We start from the raw sequence: 19,534 nt of genomic DNA, 5'->3' as shown, positions 1-19,534 counted from the left end.
TAGAATTTCAGATTTTTGGGGTATTGGGTAAGTTTTGGTCCCATTTCATAAAAAAACCTATCGAAGATATTGCATATTACATATGCCATTTTAAAGAGGAATAAATTTACATTCTAATGATATCCGACAAGTCAGATAACGTTAAAAAAACTTAGCAGATGACTTACAAGTGCTACAAGAAAAAAGCACATGGATAGCAAAATGGTTATTTTGCGGTACCGTTCAAAAGTCGACCATAACAGTTATTGCATCCCTATATTTTTTCTGTCAAAATTCTATTTCGTATTCTAGGGATCCCAAGGCTTCTAAAAAGATAGGTTGTTATCTTTGGGGTGCAAGTAGACCCCTCTGGCCCACGGCCTAACATATCTTGACTGCTTACATAGCGTCATCCTTTTATAGGATCAAATACCGTGCATTTTATGCATAAGAATTGTGTTTTTTGCCTGTATTTACCCTTCAACAAGTCAGGTGGTGAAGAAAATTTAAAAGAATTTTCAAATAACTCTTTTCACAGTTTCTTATTGAAATTATTCAACCTAAAGTTACCCAACGACTTATGTAGTTGACATTTACTATGTGAAAAATACCTGTCTGGCAGCCATTTTGAAAAAATGGTTGCCATGGCAACGCTTTGGTAGATTTTCAGTGGCTCGGTATCTGAATTTGTTCAGCACATATTAAGACACATCTGAGCCAAGTTTGGTGCTTTTATCACAAAATGCACAATGGGTTTGCCATGCCGCACCACTATATGTCACAGGCGTTCGTCCCTGTGTTATCACACACACTACACACACAAGCTGGTGGTAATATTTTGCTACAAATTAATTCAAAACAAACCACCACACATTAGATAGTATATATTGCAAACTAACAATAAAAGTTGTATGATTGGAAACAGTCTACTCTTCTTCCTAAAAAGTTGCAATGTATTGACACAGTTTACTCTCCTTTCTACAAAGTTAAAAGTTATGAATTCCCCGGTATGTAAAACAAACACTGTTGCTATTCTATTACTACAATACACTGATGCTTTGCTTTGCCTCTGTGAGTTCAGTTCGTCTTTGAGTCTGTCAAAAGTTTTACCTACTTTACTAGAATAAAACTTTGGCCTGCAACTACCCAGTTTGACAGTGATTTCAAAGGAGACCTTCACACAGTCATAATACAAGGGAAAAGGAGAGAAACTGAGCTTTTCTGAAAGGTCAAATCTAGGTCATCTCATCATGTGATGTAATGCATGAAGACCCCTTTAGTACACAATTATGGTTCTAAAACCCACCTAGGGTAGTCCAATAGGTACAACCTTATGGCAACAGGTAATATCTGGTGCCTTCCATTTTAAATGGCATTAAGCTTGACTGTCAGTTTTAAATTACATTTTATCGAGTCATGGTAAAGGGAAATTGTCCACACTAATTGCAGTAAGTATATCCATTTTCAAATCATCACGTTTGAGAACTGCACTTTGCATGTTAACCAGTTTTAGAATTGCCGCGTAATTTTATTTCTGGTGGTAAAAGTTTACCACCAGAAATAAAAAAGTGTTTCTAAACCTGTATCTTCCGCTACGCTGACAGACAACTCAAGGTTCAGGCAATAACCTTCTAGTTGCCATATATGTATGGCAAATGGGAGGTCAACATCTCTGAGCAGATTTTACAGGACTAAAATCTTAATTGTGACTTTTCATTACAAATAGCATCATATTGTATGCCATTGTTTTTTTTGTTTTTTTTTATTTTGCCACCCAGAGTGAAACTGATGAACTTAGCGGAAAGTAACTGCCATGGGGGTTCAAAACCAATGTCAATAGAAGGTTACTCATGTACTATTATTTTTTGTTTATTATTTTTTGTTTTCATAAGTTCTAGAAATCGCCCACTACTGTTACAAATTTAAGTTAAACCTAGGATTTCACTAGACTTTCGGTACAAATGCTCAAATTACTTGACATGTTGAATTTACTTCAGCCATGCTTTGATAATATGTTCTTTTATATTATCACCATTTTACATCAGTGCAACCAGCAATAAAAACTCTTCATCCACATAGAATAGCTGATCATATGAAGCCATTGCTTAGAGACAAACAACTCCTATTAGTACATGGGTGTCGGTGTACAGTGATTTCAGCCAGGTCCCCTGCCCTCTATATGTATAAAGTATATAAAGACTGTCTTGTTCAACTTGATCAATGTTACACAGGGTTAGTACACTAATCAACTAATTTACTCCAAAATCAAGTTGTTTAAATTACGAAATACATGTATACCATACTGATTTAAACCATACTGTTCTACATTTTGTCTACTGTGTCAATGAAATATTACATACTTATAAAATTGAGGTCCACTTTTCCAAAACTTCTCAGTTCCTCTGCAGTTACTTGGTGGTTTAGAGATGTTTTGTTTTGTACTGGCATACAATTCAGTCAGGGCTTTAGAGATGATCTGAATCGAATCCTGGATGTGAGCCAGTTCATTTGTTCCATTAGCAAGACGTAACCCAACAATACCTGCAAATACAAACCAACAGTCTCATTGCACATCAAATGTTTGAAGTTTATCTTTGTTAGCTTTACAGTTTTACAACAGTAACCTCCTTAAGATACCCCCCTACCTCCCACAGATTTACCAATAACCCCATTCAGATTTATCATCCCAATCAGTAGAGGCTGTAGACATTGGAACCATTTTTTATTCTTTAGAACAACAAGATTCCATACAATTCTATAGAAGCCTACAGAACATTTTTCCTGAAGTGGATTTAATGCCATTTTCACATTTCACTAACCTGTTGGTGCTTCTTGCAAAGCTCTTCCAGTAATTGCCTGTTCTGTAACTAACCATACATTACCACTGTCCGTCATGTTTAGCTTCTTGGCTGCGCGGTAAACTTCTATTGCATCTTCCTCACTGTACAGAAATTAGAGAAAACAATCATTTTCCAATCACCATATATTTGTATTTCTCTTTCTGTACGATCAAGGAATAGGTATTTTTCAATGATAATTGCAATTTAAGGTAGAATGCGCCTCAGGGACAGGTTATCAGGCTCTCAAATTTTATCAATGCTACTCTGATCTACCACTTGTGGGGGGGGGGGGGGAGGGGGCTCATTTTTAAGCTCTTGCTATGTAAAAAGTTTTCACCATCTTAGTTTTTCGAAACAAAATTTTTAATTTAATTTTCCTCGTAGAGTTACCACACGGATGGTGGCCATTTTGAATTTCAAATATCATTAAATTTTAGGTAATTTGTCTCTCTAGTACCCAATTTTGCATGGTGACCCTAATTTTGAATTAGAAAGGTTGAAATGTTATTGAGAAAAGTTTGGGCAACAATTTAAGTCTTTCACTTTCGTGGCACATATAATATTATTAAGACATTTTCATCAATTTTAACGAAAAGAATTTGTCAGCAAACTAAGAAACAGACCAATCATTACTAGCCTTTGCTCATGGACACACAGACAGTCACCATGGTAACATAGTTATTCACACTTACTTTGCATACAGTAGAAAGACTCTGGAATGTACTTCATTGGTTTTCAGCAAGAGTTCTGTCATGTTGTTTTTATCACCGCCGCCAGGTTTATAGACCAGAGATTCTTCAATCTGTTGGCAGAATAAGCGACGGAGAAGAAATCCATCATTATCAAGAACATTTATACTTACTTTTATGACAAATAAATGTATCTTGACATTAAAACCGTACAAGGAGAAATAATATTGCACAGAAATGGAACACATGTAGTAAACTAAATGATGGTAATCTTGAAAATATATGAACATACCAGTACACTATCAGCAGACTCACATTACTTTCTTGCAACATCATTTTCACCCACATTATTATTCCACTGACATAGGAAAGTCATGATATACTTCAGTCTGGCCATTGCTTTAATGTAGCTAGAATGTGCCTTGGGGACAGATATATGCACTCCAAAACATTCATAATACTTTCCAACTGCTTCTGTTGGCTCATTTTTAAGTCTTGGGGTAAATACACTTTTTACCATCTAACTTTAATGAAAGTTGAAAATTCAAGTTTTCCCTGTTGAGGTTAAATACTGGGATGGCGGCCATTTTACATTTCACATATCGAGGTATTTCGAGGTATCAAAAACAGAGGAGTGAGGACAAAGTGCGGGACACGCAAACTGTAATTTATGGCACTCTGAGGGACGTCCCGCACTGTGTAAAATATGGGACTCTGAGGGAACGTCCCGCAGAGAGTTAAAAACTGGACTCTGAGGGACGGGGCGCCCACTCACGTAACGATGTGCATTGGTCCGGTACGCGCTGACGCGTTACTTTTCAGTTTGCTTTCTCGTTTGCAATGGATCGCCAACAGCGTCGTCGAAATTTGAATCCCGCCAACAGAACGTGAAAAGAAAGATGAAGCTACGCCAGGAAATTGCTTCCAACGTTTATTTCGTTTTTAGCAAAATCATTAGAAGAAAATATAACTTTCTATGTAGCCCATTCATCATTATGCCCTGTCTGATGTGGCGCTTGGATTGCCACCACTGTCATGGCGAGAAATGGTATAATATCACAAGCAGATCGTGCCTCGAAGTTTATCGAAATGCTTTTACGTAAAATCTGTATGGAGACGTAATTTCTCGTGTGAACAGATTATGACATAGCAACCACAGTCCTAGCCTTGCGTACAGGTCTGTGTGTTCCCGGCGTTATACGGCCTCTCACATGTAGTAGGCCGTATAACGCCGGGAACAGAGTAGAGTAGATCGAAACGCAAACGGGGTGTTATTATAGGAAAGGCAGTGACTTATTTTAAATCTGAATAAAATGCTGTTTCTGGTTGTGTAAGTCTGTCGATCGAAATATATATTTTGTTCCCAGTTGATTAATCATGGGAGAGGGCAGTCTAGATCTCCCCTTTATGGTTTGATATTTACTGACTCGTTCCTTCTCATTTTGGTCAATCGATGAAAGCATTTTCGTCTTCCATATTTCAATCTTACTTTGACCGATGTTATATCCTGACCTATAGTGTCATTAGTTTTGACCAACGTACAAAGACGTTGCCCATGCGCCCGGTTGACGAGATATTTTGCAAAACTGTGAAGAAATATTTGAACACGTACGACCATACTGTATGCATGGGGGCCCGGGACACATCGATGTCAGTCTTTCCGGACTGTTTACATATAGCTTAGGGATATCAAAGCAGATGAATCAGTCAGTTTAATAAAACATAACTTTTCGGACATATTTTATGTCAATTTTGTCAATGTCGGACTTATCTCTCATTCTATTGTGGTGATGAAAAGCAACGTTCACAATTATAACATTCGCCATGGTGACCTCTCTATTTATATTCCATTCGGTGCGAAAATTCGCTCAAACTGGTTTTCACTATTCTGCCTCGAATTTATGGAATCAATTACCATGTAATATACGGCTGACTTCATCAAACAATGTTTTTAAACGCTTGTTGAAGAGAAATTTTTATAGCGTACTTGACCTTTAGATTGATTTTGTATATCCATTTTTACCTTGTATGTTTACAATTGGATGTTTGTTATTACCGATCTTTTGTCGTTGTTGTTTGTGTGTCTTAAACCGGCAGCAGGATTGTCTTTTTATTCGACTGTTTTCCGCATTTTGTCTTTTCACTGAATTTTGAATTCTTTGTCATCTTTATATTTATATTTATTGTGTAGTCTTCTTTTCATGGACCACAGTGGAAATAAGTCTTCGGACTTTTCTGTGCTATCCATGCACAAATAACTCCGTTGTCTCCTTTGGTGTTGTAAATTGTTACATTCTGTACTTTTTTCTTATTAATTTGGTTATTTGTGCTAAATAAATAAATAAAAAAATAAATAAAATTCACGATAAAATTCATATAATTACCATACCGCGAAGTTCCCTGTGCATTTCAATATGTCTATTTGGAAGCAAAAGCGTCACGGACATTCGATCGATGGTGATGAACTCTCTCCAGGCCGTGACATGTCACCAGTTACGAACTTTACCGGTTTTCGATACGAAAGATGCAATATATTATCAGCGTTGTTCACATTGTGTTTTGAGTCTGATATCGAATATAACAGGAAAAAACTAACGATAAGAGTAACGACAGAGACCATGCCCGATACGGGAAATTGACATCAACTTTTGCATTGAGCAGTGACTTCGGACAAATATAAAACATTGAAAAATGCCAGAGAGAGAGAGAGAGAGAGAGAGAGGAGAGAGAGAGAGAGAGAGAGAGAGAGAGAGAGAGAGGGGGGGGGGTTTACGCTGTCGCGAACTGATTATACTCTTTCGGATATGACTTCGGTATAGACGATACACGGACATCGAAAATGTACACCTACTTTCCAGAAATTCGACAAATCTTATAATAAGAGTAGGACATATCCAAAAGTGTTGGTAGAAGTAAATCTTCAGATGTTGGTTTCCAAAGTTAGACAATACTTACAGAAATATGGTCGTCATAGTCTTCTCTTAAAAACTATTTTCTTCAACACCACGTTTCTTATGATCGGTGATGTCATTTTTTATTATTTTTACAAACTTTCAATGCATCAAACGCCATTAGACTATCACATATGCCTGTCAGGGAGTTACAATATGTTTCAAGGGCTGGCACGCGATGTCAACTTACGCGTCGTCCGTCGAGCGGCCGGTGCAGTGTCACAGATCGCTCCGTCTGTAATCGCGGCCACTTTTGATGTGACACCCACGTGCGTTTAAGGATTTTTTGTTACCTAATTTGTCGACCTCACAAAATTTCACAGTCCATGCTTTGAAGTAGTCTCAACATGGCAAACATGTCATGTCTCGCGTAAATTTCATCCTCGTCGTTCCAATTATTCAAGACTGCATGCCCATAGCATACAGCCCCAACACGGGGAACACGCGACTCTCTTCACCTACACGCCTTTCGATAAATTTTCACGTACTTCATGCAGTTTCACTTTCAGCGACGTGCAGCGCAATGTTTAGTAAGCCCTATCTCCATGGGCCTGATCGTGATTTTGTGCTATACCAATGCACATCGTTGGGGGCGCCCCGTCCCTCAGAGTCCAGTTTTTAACTCTCTGCGGGACGTTCCCTCAGAGTCCCATATTTTACACAGTGCGGGACGTCCCTCAGAGTGCCATAAATTACAGTTTGCGTGCCCCGCACTTTGTCCCTCACTCCTCTGTTTTTGATACCTTGAAATACCTGACATATCTGTAAATTTACGGTACTTTGTATCCCTAGTACCATAATTTGTACGGTAACCCCTGAGTATTCTTGATACTAAAAGAGAATATGGTCCAGATTTTTCTGGAGGAAACTCAATTTTAAGGTATAAACTACCTTAACTGAAACTTAATATGTACAGTCAACTTTCACATATGAACATTTTCTCCAAACCATACATCAATAAATTGTGTATTCACCTTGATTTCACCATCACTGTCCTCTTCTTGTTGTTTGAATGCACTAAGTACCGCCCTGCCATCTTGATCACTGCTTGTTATTGTCACAACTCTCTCCCATTCATAGAATCTTAAAATATCAGCCCAGACGTGAGCTTGGTGAGAATATGGCGGCACAGTACGAAGGAAAGACATGTGGATGTTCTGGAATGTAAAAATAAAAAGAACATTTTTGAAGCGAGAATTGAGTTTTGAGACAGCTGTATATTCCCATGTGGAAAGTAAAATACGAGCTAGATGGATGAATACAATATGTACAAGGACAAATGGCTTTTTATAAGTATTTTTGTTCCAAACATCCCATTATCATATATAGCAACCTTATGTGACCTTGGAATGATGGGTTTTCTTTGGAATCACCTTTTTTGATCCATTAGCTCTTAGCTAGATTTAGATTATCAACAATCAAAGAATTCTATTTTAACTCAATTACAATAACATACAGTCTTCTTTCATACTTACCACTATTAAAATTGTAAAATTAGCAAAAATGAAAATTACACTGCTAAGACTAAGCTATCATTTAACATAAAATTCATAAAAATCCACCAAATCTCTTTCACAGTGGAATAACTACTACGTTGAAAAACAGGATTTGACATTCTCCAAAATACATCTCACCAAATCATGTGATGTTCACCATATGGAGAACTGATATCTGCCATACATGAATGTGAAAACATCAGGCTGCCTGACGATAAATCTCTGAGAACTAGTAGGTGAGTTGCAAATCAACAAAAAAAGGCCTTATTTTAGGAGTTTAATGTACCCACCATATACAGCCACATCATACGTCATTTGGAAGCTTATTATCTCTTCGTCAAATTTTCAAAACACTTTTATTCGGAAGGGGAAAATATTTTTTTTCCATATAAATATAAAAATATTTCAGTAAAATGGCTTTTAATATCTCTTTGATATCAATTTGTGTTTTACATGCAGCTACCATTCATTTGAAACATCACTTGATAGTTTAAAGATGTTAGAGTAGTTAACAATAAATTTTCTGTATCAGATTTACACACATTGGGTACCCATGTGAATTATGCAAATTAGGAGATTATGGTCCTACTTGGCAGCTCAACATCGTCATTTTTCTTGAAGTAGAGATAATAAGCTTTCAGATGATGTATGTTGTAGCAGTATATGAGGTGGGTACACTAGGTGTGAAAAATAGGTGAGTTAGCCACTCGTCTAGTTTGAATTTTTTGTGATTTCTATAACATATCTCTCCTATTTCAAAATAAAATTCAAGTCTATTGATTTGTTTTTCCTGCACAATTTCACATTATTGATCAAAAAATTTCATCTAGCTGACCAGTGTGATTTGACCTAGGAATTTTTGTAACAACCATAGGGAGAGATATACTTGGCCTAATCCGTCAGCAATTCTTAAAACTTTTTATCTGCTGTATCCTCTCTCTCATGGCTGCCTTATTCACAGTATGGGGAGAACCATTTGACTTCTGGGGAAGGGGCTGGAGGATTTATGGAAAAAATTATAGGCAGGCGATGAAGGAAAAGAAAAAACTGATCCAGTAATGTCTTTATGTCCAGTAATGAGAGAAAATAGCTAAAAACATTTTCTGCCACAGTGGTGGGAAAAAAATTTGCTGGCATACCCATTACCTCCCCCTCTGAAATCAAATGGTTTGCCCCTAAGGCCTTTTGCCTCAACTATATGAGTGCTAAAGGTAAAGCCTAGAGTAACTCAGCTCAGAGAGCTAACAATTCATAACAGCTGGACACATTGCTTGCTTTAATCCACACATCATTTAGGGCACATCAGACAAAAGAATCAGAAGCTGCATATCAAATCAGGGACTGTGGTGTCTATACCTGCTACCATTAGCATTATTACTACGGACACCCTTTATTTTTTATGACTCACACTATCATGAACACAGTTGTGTCTGTTCCATTTACAGAATCAACATTTGTCATACAAAACAAGCTGAGTGATATGTTCACAAAGCTACACAAATCAGGCGGACACTGACAAATCTGTGCCATCTGTTACCGACTATATTATGCAATCTCTGAAACAGAACAAACTCTGGTTTACACTGTTTGTTTTCATAACTGATGATGTTGTTGTAGGAATTATCTAGAGTGTGGACATACATGGAGTGTCACTGATTCAAATCTAATCAATTAGCCACCATTATCACTAGTGAAGAGCCCTATCAAACAGATTTGTTCTTTCTAAGCTTTACGGCAAATATTGGCACACTTGTTGCAAATATTGGCACACTTGCTGGTAGGCAGCGATGAAAATGTGAATGCAGAAAGGTCATGGTCTTGTCCACCAAAATTCACGGCACAGATCTTGCTGCAGGGAGCATATTCAAATTGTTTGTGTAATTTTAATCCTCTTGTCTCCTATGACAGTTAGGTTCAGTTCATTTATTTGTTCCTTATAAAACTGGTTAAAAAAACTGCCTGTATCACACTGTGCAGCCTCTGGTATACGGTACTTACAAAAGGCGCTCAATTTCAAAATAATTAAGACAAATTATGTCATCACATTACTGCATATGGTAATAACTGACATATTTGATGAAATCAATGTTTATAAGAAAATGACTCCCAATGATGAAAGCACAATTTAATGATTATTGGATAATGTAATGAAGGAAAATCTAAGGAATAAATAGTTTCCATTTGGGCAAGACCATAATTGAACATTTAATGCCATGTTATAAAAAAATTACATGTTCACATGATAATTACTGATAAAAATTTTTACGTTTTTCTAGATCACCTGTGAAATTTCATATTACCAGATTTCCAATGATGTAATAAGACTGATGGACTCTAAATGACTCTAAGTAAGCTGTATCAATGCACTGTTATCACTAAACACACTACCTTCAAATGTAAAGTATGCATTAATATTGAAACGTAATTTGAGACATTTGATATTGTCAGTGGTCAGCTGTGTAAAATGTAGTTCATTGGACATATCATAACACTAATGCAGAACAGACTGGCGATGGCGTGAATTTAACGCTATGAAAATAATACCTTTTTTGGGGGTTCACTTTGTTTGGTTATTGAACCAGAACTCTTTATGAGGGTGGGGATTGATTTAGCCAAGCGGTTTTGACTGTGACATCATTGCTAGGTGACTGGGTGCCATACATTGTGAGTTTCAATTTGGTCGACAATGTTCTGAATTTTTTTTGAGTATTATACCAGTACATGTTCAAATTTTCAAAGCAAAACACTGTATACTTCTTTGAAATAGAATTGAAAGACTTTCTTCTATGATAATAGATTTAATTAAGACTCTATCTACTCTTTGAAATAGACTTGAAAGACTCTCTCTACATTACCTTGTCAGAGAATATTGACTCCCTGCAACTGATTCCGATGACAGGAATTCTGTAAAATCCACATGTGTAGGATATGGAAACTGGGGATAAATCTGAACTGGGTGGATGGCTTGCAATTACAGCATACACTTGCTGAGAGACTAATTTTTGACAGACGGATAACGCTAATTGTATTGGGTTAGCATCCATGACCAGAAATGTTCCGTTAAGTTGTCGCATTTTTGGCATAACCTCGTTTTGTTCCTCAATGGCATCGTAGAAAGCACCTTCCAAATCCTCTGAGCTCAGCATTGCTCCAATATTAATGATTTCCTTTTCCCTTCCATGAGCCGTGCCGTATGTCTGGAAAAATGCAGCTAGGAGAGTCCAAAACGACATCAGCAGTCGGAACCTGTGTGGTACAATCTTCACCGCAGCTGCCATTGTAGATGAGTATTTTAAGCCACATAGTGAAAAGCCTGTCCTAAAACCACAATATTGAACACCAATGTGTTGTCCTCAAAGTACCATATCAAATGTCTTGTCCTGAACTGCCGACAGCGAACACGATGTGCTTGACTTGAATACTGATTGCTCAAAGTCTCTTTTAAACTCCCTGTCTCATTTCAAACACGACATACAGGTAGATTGCCAAGTATTCCCAGAAGACTGTTCTCTATTCCGAGCAAGAAGATTGACTGCCGGAATGTGATGTTACTCTGCGTTAATAAAGTAGCATGGCTCTTGGGAAATTGTGTAGTTTTGATATTCAGAGTGAACTGTGATGTATTAGAGGAGAGGATTGGTTGATTAAATATGGAATAACCACAGCAGTCCAGATCTAGCTACAATTCACTGCCACATCGGTTTCAACGACATATTGCTTGCAGTGAGTACAACATGTGGTGTTTGTCTTGATGTCCTTGGTTTCAGTATGGGTTGAAACAGAAAATGTAAATTTATACTATGCAAAAATTGTTCCAATCCTCTGTCAAGGTTTTGCACTCACAGTCAGGGTGTGACCTGTCTTTCCACTGATCCTGTTGATAAACAAGACAGAAAGAAAACATTATTTATGAAAGTGTAAAATATTTTCAAACATGTTGCCAATGTCGAAAAGTATTTGTGCCCCAGAATAATACAACATACGGTGTGCATCTTCAATACTTGATGGCGTTGATGAAACAATGAAAACAACACAGTACTCAACGATATATTTTAGCTGCATAATTATACACAGCATTCATTTGAAACATACCATGTACACCTTTGGAAATTGTGAGATCTGCCCACTTTTATGAGATTTTCGGTCAATGTAAATATAATCAACTTTGAAAACATACTGGTACAGTGAATCACTCACTATCAACCAATGACTGCATGTAACAAGAGACTCTACACGCTGTACTTGTACGAACATTTAGAATATGGGAGGGGAGGGAGAGATTCTAAGGAAACGAGGTAGAAAAATGAAACTTTTCAAATTACCATGACTTAAAATGTAAACAAAAAAAAATTAAATAAAAGCTACACAATTAATAAACAGTACCAAAAAACAGTGGAAAAATATTTCAAAGAAAATGCGTGGAAACGAAATAGATTTCTGGGGCAATGCTGAATTTCACTTCCTATTGTGCAGGATATAGTCTAATCAATGAGATAGTACCAGTCATGTTAACTTTGATGATTATTTTCATTATTTTGTTTTGTATGTTGATTGAAAGTTAATCTACTCCTAAAACACCCACTCTACTGGTACTGTCTCCATAGCATCTATAATTATCATTCTGTAAAATACATTAATTTTGTTTACATTTGAATCATAATCTGGAACAGACTTCACTTGTCCGTGCAATGCAGTTCACACATGTACACTGCTGAATGCTGTGGCAACATGCTTTGGGGAGAACAAGAAATTATGGTTGACATTAAAACCAAAAATAGTGAAAATGTCATCAAAAGATAGCATTACTAGCCATTTAATCAAGATATTTTGATCTACACAAAGAAAAAGTTTGAAAGATATAGGAAATCCAGCAGTGTATGGCTTCACCATAGCTATATGATAATAGACAGTAACACCAGGCTGTGTACTGTACTGTATCTGGAAATATTCTCATTCCAGACATCAACCATGATTGCTACAGTGTGTGTACAACACATTGGTATTCTCTACACATTTTGACATCAGCAGCAAATTACAGAGCTGAATATTGCAATCTTTCTCCATTCCACAGAAGTATGCCAATTAGTTTTCCAGTATTTCCCTGATGAGTTATCCATAAGTAGTTTTCTAGGCTTGTCAAGAAGAATAATAAATAAACAAGAATGACAGCATCAAACATTTTCAGCATTAATTTTTTTTTCAAAATGATATTTCTTAGCCTTGGCTTGAATAATTTTATGATAAGCCATGAAGTCAGACAGTTTGTTTTAAAGGCATACATGAAAATTAGATATTTTTATAATTATTGATAATTTCTACTAAGTAAATATTTCGTGCACAAGTTACATTCTATGGCATTATATTGTTCTTATCTTCAGTTAGAATTGTCAAGTGAATTGCATTACCAATGTAGAATAACTAATTAGAGGATGTATTGTATTTCACTGCCTGAAATGTCCACCTTAATAGTTAAAGCTAAGAACATTTAGTCATTTTAGTCCATTTTAAGTCCAACCCTGTTCATGTTTTACTGTCCAACCATTGTCATTAATTGACACATACATAAGTCATGTCAGCACAACCAACCTTGTCAACATTATTAAACAGTAAATTTTCCTGGCTAAACTTCAAATTTTTGTATGGTGTATTATTGATAATTGTGTTGTGACTATGATTTGTGCGTTTCATTTTTGTTTCTCCACTGACTTAAAAAAACAAACAATCATACCAATAAAACAAGCGACCTAGCGGCCGATATAGCTCCGCTGTGTTTATGTAGAGAATAACTATTTTTGACACATGTTGATGAAGAAGGTGGAAATCTTTGATAGCTCAATGCAGTGGCCAGAAAAAAGTGGCTAAAATAGCTGCAAAAATACACAATAGAAGATTTCATTGTACTTTGAATATATCACATCAGATCATCCCTAAGAACATGTCAATCAAAGCTATCTGATGAGTAGTTTTTTGGAGAATAAAATTTCTGACCAAAAATGGCAACAATTGCCCCAAAAAATAAAATTTGCAGATTTCATCATAATTTCAAAAGATCAAATTTATTTCGTCTATAGAAACCTGTATACCAAATTTCAAAGCTGTTGAACAGTACTTTTTGAGAAACACATTTTTTAACCAAAAATGGAAAAAATTGACCCAAAAATTCAAAATTGCAGATTTCATCATAATTTCAATAAATATGATTTAGTTCATCTATAGAAACCTCTATACCAAATTTCAAAGCTATCAGATGAGTAGTTTTGGAAATACACATTTTTTGACCAAAAATGGCAAAAATTGCCCCAAAACTACAAAATTACAGATTTCATCAGAAATTCAATATATATTACTTAGCTCATCTGTAGAAACCTGTATACCAAATTGCAAAGCTATCAGATGAGTAGTTTTGGAAATACACGTTTTTTGACCAAAAAATGGCAAAAATTGCCCCAAAAATACAAAATTACAGATTTCATCAGAAATTCAATATATATTACTTAGTTCATCTATAGAAACCTGTATACCAAATTTCACAACTATCAGACCAGTACTTTTTGAGAAATACATTTTTTGACCAAAAATCGCAAAAATTGCCTCAAAAATGCAAATTTGCATATTTCTGCACAATTTGAACAAATCTGAAATAGATCATCCCTAGGGACATATGTACCAAATATCAAAGCTATCTGACAGGTAGTTTTGAAGAAGAAGATTTTTAAAGATTTTTTTACCAAAAATGACAAAAATTGCCTTAAAAATACAAATATGCAAATTTCACCACAATTTGAACAAATCTGTCTGAAGTCACCCTAAGTAAACTGTATATCAAATTTCAAAGCAATCAGACAAGCGGTTTCAGAGAAGAAGATTTTTTTACCAAAAACACCAAAAAATGCCCCAAAAATACAAATATGCAAATTTCACCACGATTTGAACAAACTTAAGTGAGGTCACCCCAAGTAAGCTGCACATAAAATTTCAAAGCAATTGGACTTGCGGTTTCAGAGGAGAAGGCAATTGTTGACGGACGACGACGGACGACGACGACGACGGACGACGACGGAAAATCAACCTATTTGATAAGCTCCGCGTCGCTGACAGCGGAGCTAAACATAAATAAAGGAGAATTAGAAAAACAGAAATTATAATATGTAGCATGTCCTTAAATTCAGGCATGGATGTATATTCTCTCAATTAACCTAGAAATGAACCTATACTTAATCTTAAACTGCAAGGCTGAAGACCATATTTCAGAATGTTCTATAAAATTTTAAGACAAAATATCTGTAAATCAAACACTGTTCATTCCAGAAATAGCTTTGAAAAATGTACAAAAAATTATGACAGAAAATTATAATGGTGAAAACTGATGACCCCTGTCAGTCTACCATACTTGATTTGATCACAAAATATTACAAATTGATCTGAATCAACAAATTGGTGAAATATTACATCCTCTCAATGCGGACACACATCAATAATGTATACATGAATTAACATTGACAACACAGAAATGGTAAAATCTGCCTACAGTTGAACAGAATGTCAAGTAGATCTCACAAGAATTTACAGCGACAGCTGATGCCAATCAAGGGAGAGAGCATGAGTTCATCGTGTGAGTTGTAAGTTCAATCTAATACAGTACACTTAACCAAAATATTGATAGTCAGCTTTTAAGCATTTCTGTAGTACCTCCGACACATCATGTTATTTTCCACACGCAATTCCAATGACCATTCAATATCAAAGAGGCACTTCAGTGTGAGGTTAATCAGAGTTACAGAGACAGATATGTATGTTTGCCTTCAGAAATGCAACATTGGCATGAGACAAATAAGGCCCTTGGATAATGTTTCAAGAACATGTGAATAGTGATAATGATTTTCACTTAAGACTTAAAGACCACGTCTCCAGACAGATATTCCGACTATCAAATTTCTAAGATTCTTTTCTAATCTACCTCTTGTGGGGGGTTCATTTTAAAGCGCTCAGAAAAAGAAAAATATTTACTGTCTTAGTTTTCTGAAAATCCAACTTTAATATTTTCCAATGGTGGATGAAATTTTTAATTATTTTAAGTTTTCCACTTTAGAGACATATCTTGACACTGTACTTGATAGGTACTTCAAAAAGAGTGACAAAATGTTAGACAATATTTCGACAGAATCTGTTGTGGAAATATGTAATTTACATGAGTACTAATCTTTGGTTCAAAGAAATTATTCACTTTAAAATAAAAAAAAATGTTTAAACTGTAAATTTTGAATTACCAACACATTTCTGACTTTAGGAAATAAAAATTGAGCATAAAGGTTAATTTCACTGACACAAAGACACAATTTATATTCAAGGATAAAAATGTAAAGTTTTGTTTTGACAGAGTACCAGTGCACAAAATATCAGTTTTTATAACCATCAGAGTATATTACATTTCTGAGCAAATTTCAAAATTTCATGACATTGGTAAATTTTTTCCAGGAGGATTGAAGATGAATTCTGTGACTGAGAATTTTATTTTATTTGAATGTGCAGAGTTGGAAAGTCCCTCTGACACAGGAAGCATTGTAATGGCTGCAAGGAAACTTAAATGATAAATTGATGAAATACACTGTAGACACAATTGATCAGTGTTGAAAAGAGAGTTATATGTTCAGGAATCTTGTCTGAGAAACCAGGTCAGTAGAGTTTGGGTCAGTCTCACATGATTGACAGCAATAATCACATGGTATTTCAGTAATCATGATCTGTTGATATAATAATTAAATCATGTCTGCGGGGATCACACATTGGTCGTGGATCAAAAATGAAATATTTGTGAATATGACAAGCTCTGTCAATCTGTCTCAGGATTCTCATATCTCTTCTTCATATGGATTAAACCATATCTCTTATTACTCGCTTACCGTCTGCTAGATTTTGTCAAATAGTGTGATCACATTTTCAGATCCCTGTACACGATTGATACAGATATTAATTTCACAAAATTGTAATTGTCTTCCACTCTAATATATATCACGAATCTATTAAAAAAATAGCGTCAATGACACTGTAGCTCCCATCCTGGACTATTTAGTGTTTGTTCTCTGGTCAGATATTTGAACATGTGTGAAAGGGATAAAGTGCATGAAGTGAAAATACTTAAATGTAATGTACTGGAGACAGTGAAATATGTTTAATGTATTTATTCAGAATATAAAATGGAAAAAATACAGAATTAGATATATCGAATACTGTGATACAACCATTAATTCAACAAGTCATTTACAATGACATAGTCCCCACTTGTAAAAGGCGTATTAGTCTTGATGGGCAGGAAAATGTGGTCATTAAGAAGTATCACTGGAGTGTATACGTTGAGATCTATGGGCACATAGGTCTATGTCGTTGTTCCCAATTTGAAACACATGAGGCATGTCTAAGTTATGGTTCTAAATCGGGGAAAAAGATCAGACCTCTAGCAGTATTGGCCAGCCAAGAAATACATATGTGCATTATAAATAAGGTACAAGATGTGACATCTTAAGGTCTAATATCCTAGTCAAAATTGGAGGGTATAGAACTTGTGGTTACTGAGATATGCATATATATGTATAATCAAGGTCAAAGGTCATCGAGGTCACATGACATTTTGAAAAAAAAAATTTATATTGCTAATAATCCCTATATGCCAAAAATCAGATCTCTAGCTCTATTCGCTTGCCCAGAATTACATGTGTACATAATTAATGAGGTAAAGCGTGTGCTGTCATAAGGTCTCCCATCCTACTAAATACAAAGGACATAGCACTTGTGGTTACTTATTTATTGACATAAACATATATTTTAGGTAAAAGGTCATCGAGGTCACATGACATTTGGTCAAAAAATTTCTCTCCTATAGTTATCCCTATATACCAAAAATCAGACATCCAGCTCTATTGGCTTGCTCAGAATGAGATATGTGCATAATTATTGAGGTACAGTATGTGGTGTCATAAGGTGTCCAATCATACCAAATATGAAGGGTGTAGCACTTGTGGTTACTGAGTTATGGAAAAATATGTATATTTGAGGTCAAAGGTCACCGAGGTCACGTGACATTTTGTCAAAAAAATTGTATTGCTAAGTTATCCCTATATACCAAAAATCAGACCTCTAGCTCTATTGGCTCGCTCAAAATTAGATATGTGCATAATTAATGAGGTACAATATGTGGCGTCATAAGGTGTCCCATCATACCATACATGAAGGCTGTAGCACTTGTGGTTACTGAGTTATAGACAAATATGTATATTTGAGGTCAAAGGTCACCAAGGTCACGTGACATTTTGTCAAAAAAATTGTATTGCTAAGTTATCCCTATATACCAAAAATCAGACCTCTAGCTCTATTGGCTCGCTCAAAATTAGATATGCGCATAATAAATGAAGTACAATATGTGGCGTCATAAGGTGTCCCATCATACCATACATGAAGGCTGTAGCACTTGTGGTTACTGAGTTATGGACAAATATGTATATTTGAGGTCAAAGGTCACCGAGGTCACGTGACATTTTGTCAAAAAAATTGTATTGCTAAGTTATCCCTATATACCAAAAATCAGACCTCTAGCTCTATTGGCTTGCTCAAAATTAGATATGTGCATAAATAATGAGGTACAATATGTGGCGTCATAAGGTGTCCCATCATACCATACATGAAGGCTGTAGCACTTATGGTTACTGAGTTATGGACAAATATGTATATTTGAGGTCACATGACATTTTGTCAAAATATCCGAGATATCTGCGTGAACGGATGGACTCACGGATAGACGAACAGACGGACATGACCCAATCTATAAGCCCACTGGACTTCATCCGTGGGGACTAAAAATTGTGTCACTGCATCCTTTTTGCAATATGAATACGATGAGAAACTAAATTTTTTTTTCGTGGCCTTATACATGGGAGTCTATGGAGATCTGCCTTATACATGGGAGTCTATGGACGTGTAAACTAAAAATATGCAAATTTCACCACGATTTGCCCAAATTTGGGAAAGGTCACTCCTATGCACTTCCATACCAAGTTTCAAATCAATCGGACTTGTGGTTTCAGAGAAGAAGATTTTTGACCAAAAATGGGAGAAAATTACAAAAAAATTCATGAAAAATAGCAAGTCCAAGATACTGACCCAAGATGTGCACAATCATTTCATGTCATCCCAAAGTACTTACATGCTATTTTTTCATGTAATCTGCTCAGTGGTTATTGAGTTTTTTCAATTTTGACTGTTTTTACATTTTTTCACTTAATTTGCATATTTTTGGCAATGACAACTTCATTTGAACAAAATCTCATCTACAGCCCATCATCCATGTACACACCAAATATCAAGATGAAATGTACAGCGGTTTTGGAGTTTTTGATGTTGACGGACAGACATACAGACATTTTCCTAGCCTATAAGAATAGCTTCCATTGCCATATATACATATGGCTATGGGAGCTAAAAAATTAGAATTACATTTTTGATGTAGCTTTCTCTTCTCTTTAATATTATGTATCATGTTTGGTAAATATATTCTATGTATCATGTTTGGTAAATATATTCTATGTATC

At 35.7% G+C, this 19,534-nt stretch overlaps 1 protein-coding gene across 1 annotated transcript in view; it reads right to left on the bottom strand.

The window, feature by feature from the left end:
- LOC139146176 (glutamate receptor ionotropic, NMDA 1-like) overlaps window positions 1-19,534 on the bottom strand; it is a 56,726-nt gene that overhangs the window by 20,740 nt on the left and 16,452 nt on the right. Inside the window, exons 2-6 of the mRNA XM_070717589.1 lie at window positions 10,811-11,829; window positions 7,434-7,616; window positions 3,512-3,621; window positions 2,799-2,920; window positions 2,340-2,520 (exon numbers count right to left, since the gene is read on the bottom strand). Of these exons, the coding sequence (XP_070573690.1) occupies window positions 2,340-2,520; window positions 2,799-2,920; window positions 3,512-3,621; window positions 7,434-7,616; window positions 10,811-11,233 (1,019 nt within the window). The 5' untranslated portion in view covers window positions 11,234-11,829. The remainder of the gene's footprint in view (window positions 1-2,339; window positions 2,521-2,798; window positions 2,921-3,511; window positions 3,622-7,433; window positions 7,617-10,810; window positions 11,830-19,534) is intronic.

Source organism: Ptychodera flava, chromosome 1 (assembly GCF_041260155.1).
Source record: "Ptychodera flava strain L36383 chromosome 1, AS_Pfla_20210202, whole genome shotgun sequence".
NCBI classification, from domain to species: Eukaryota; Metazoa; Hemichordata; class Enteropneusta; family Ptychoderidae; genus Ptychodera; species Ptychodera flava.
Note: the sequence above shows the minus strand (reverse complement) of the source record. Positions and strands in the feature narration are given on the sequence as shown.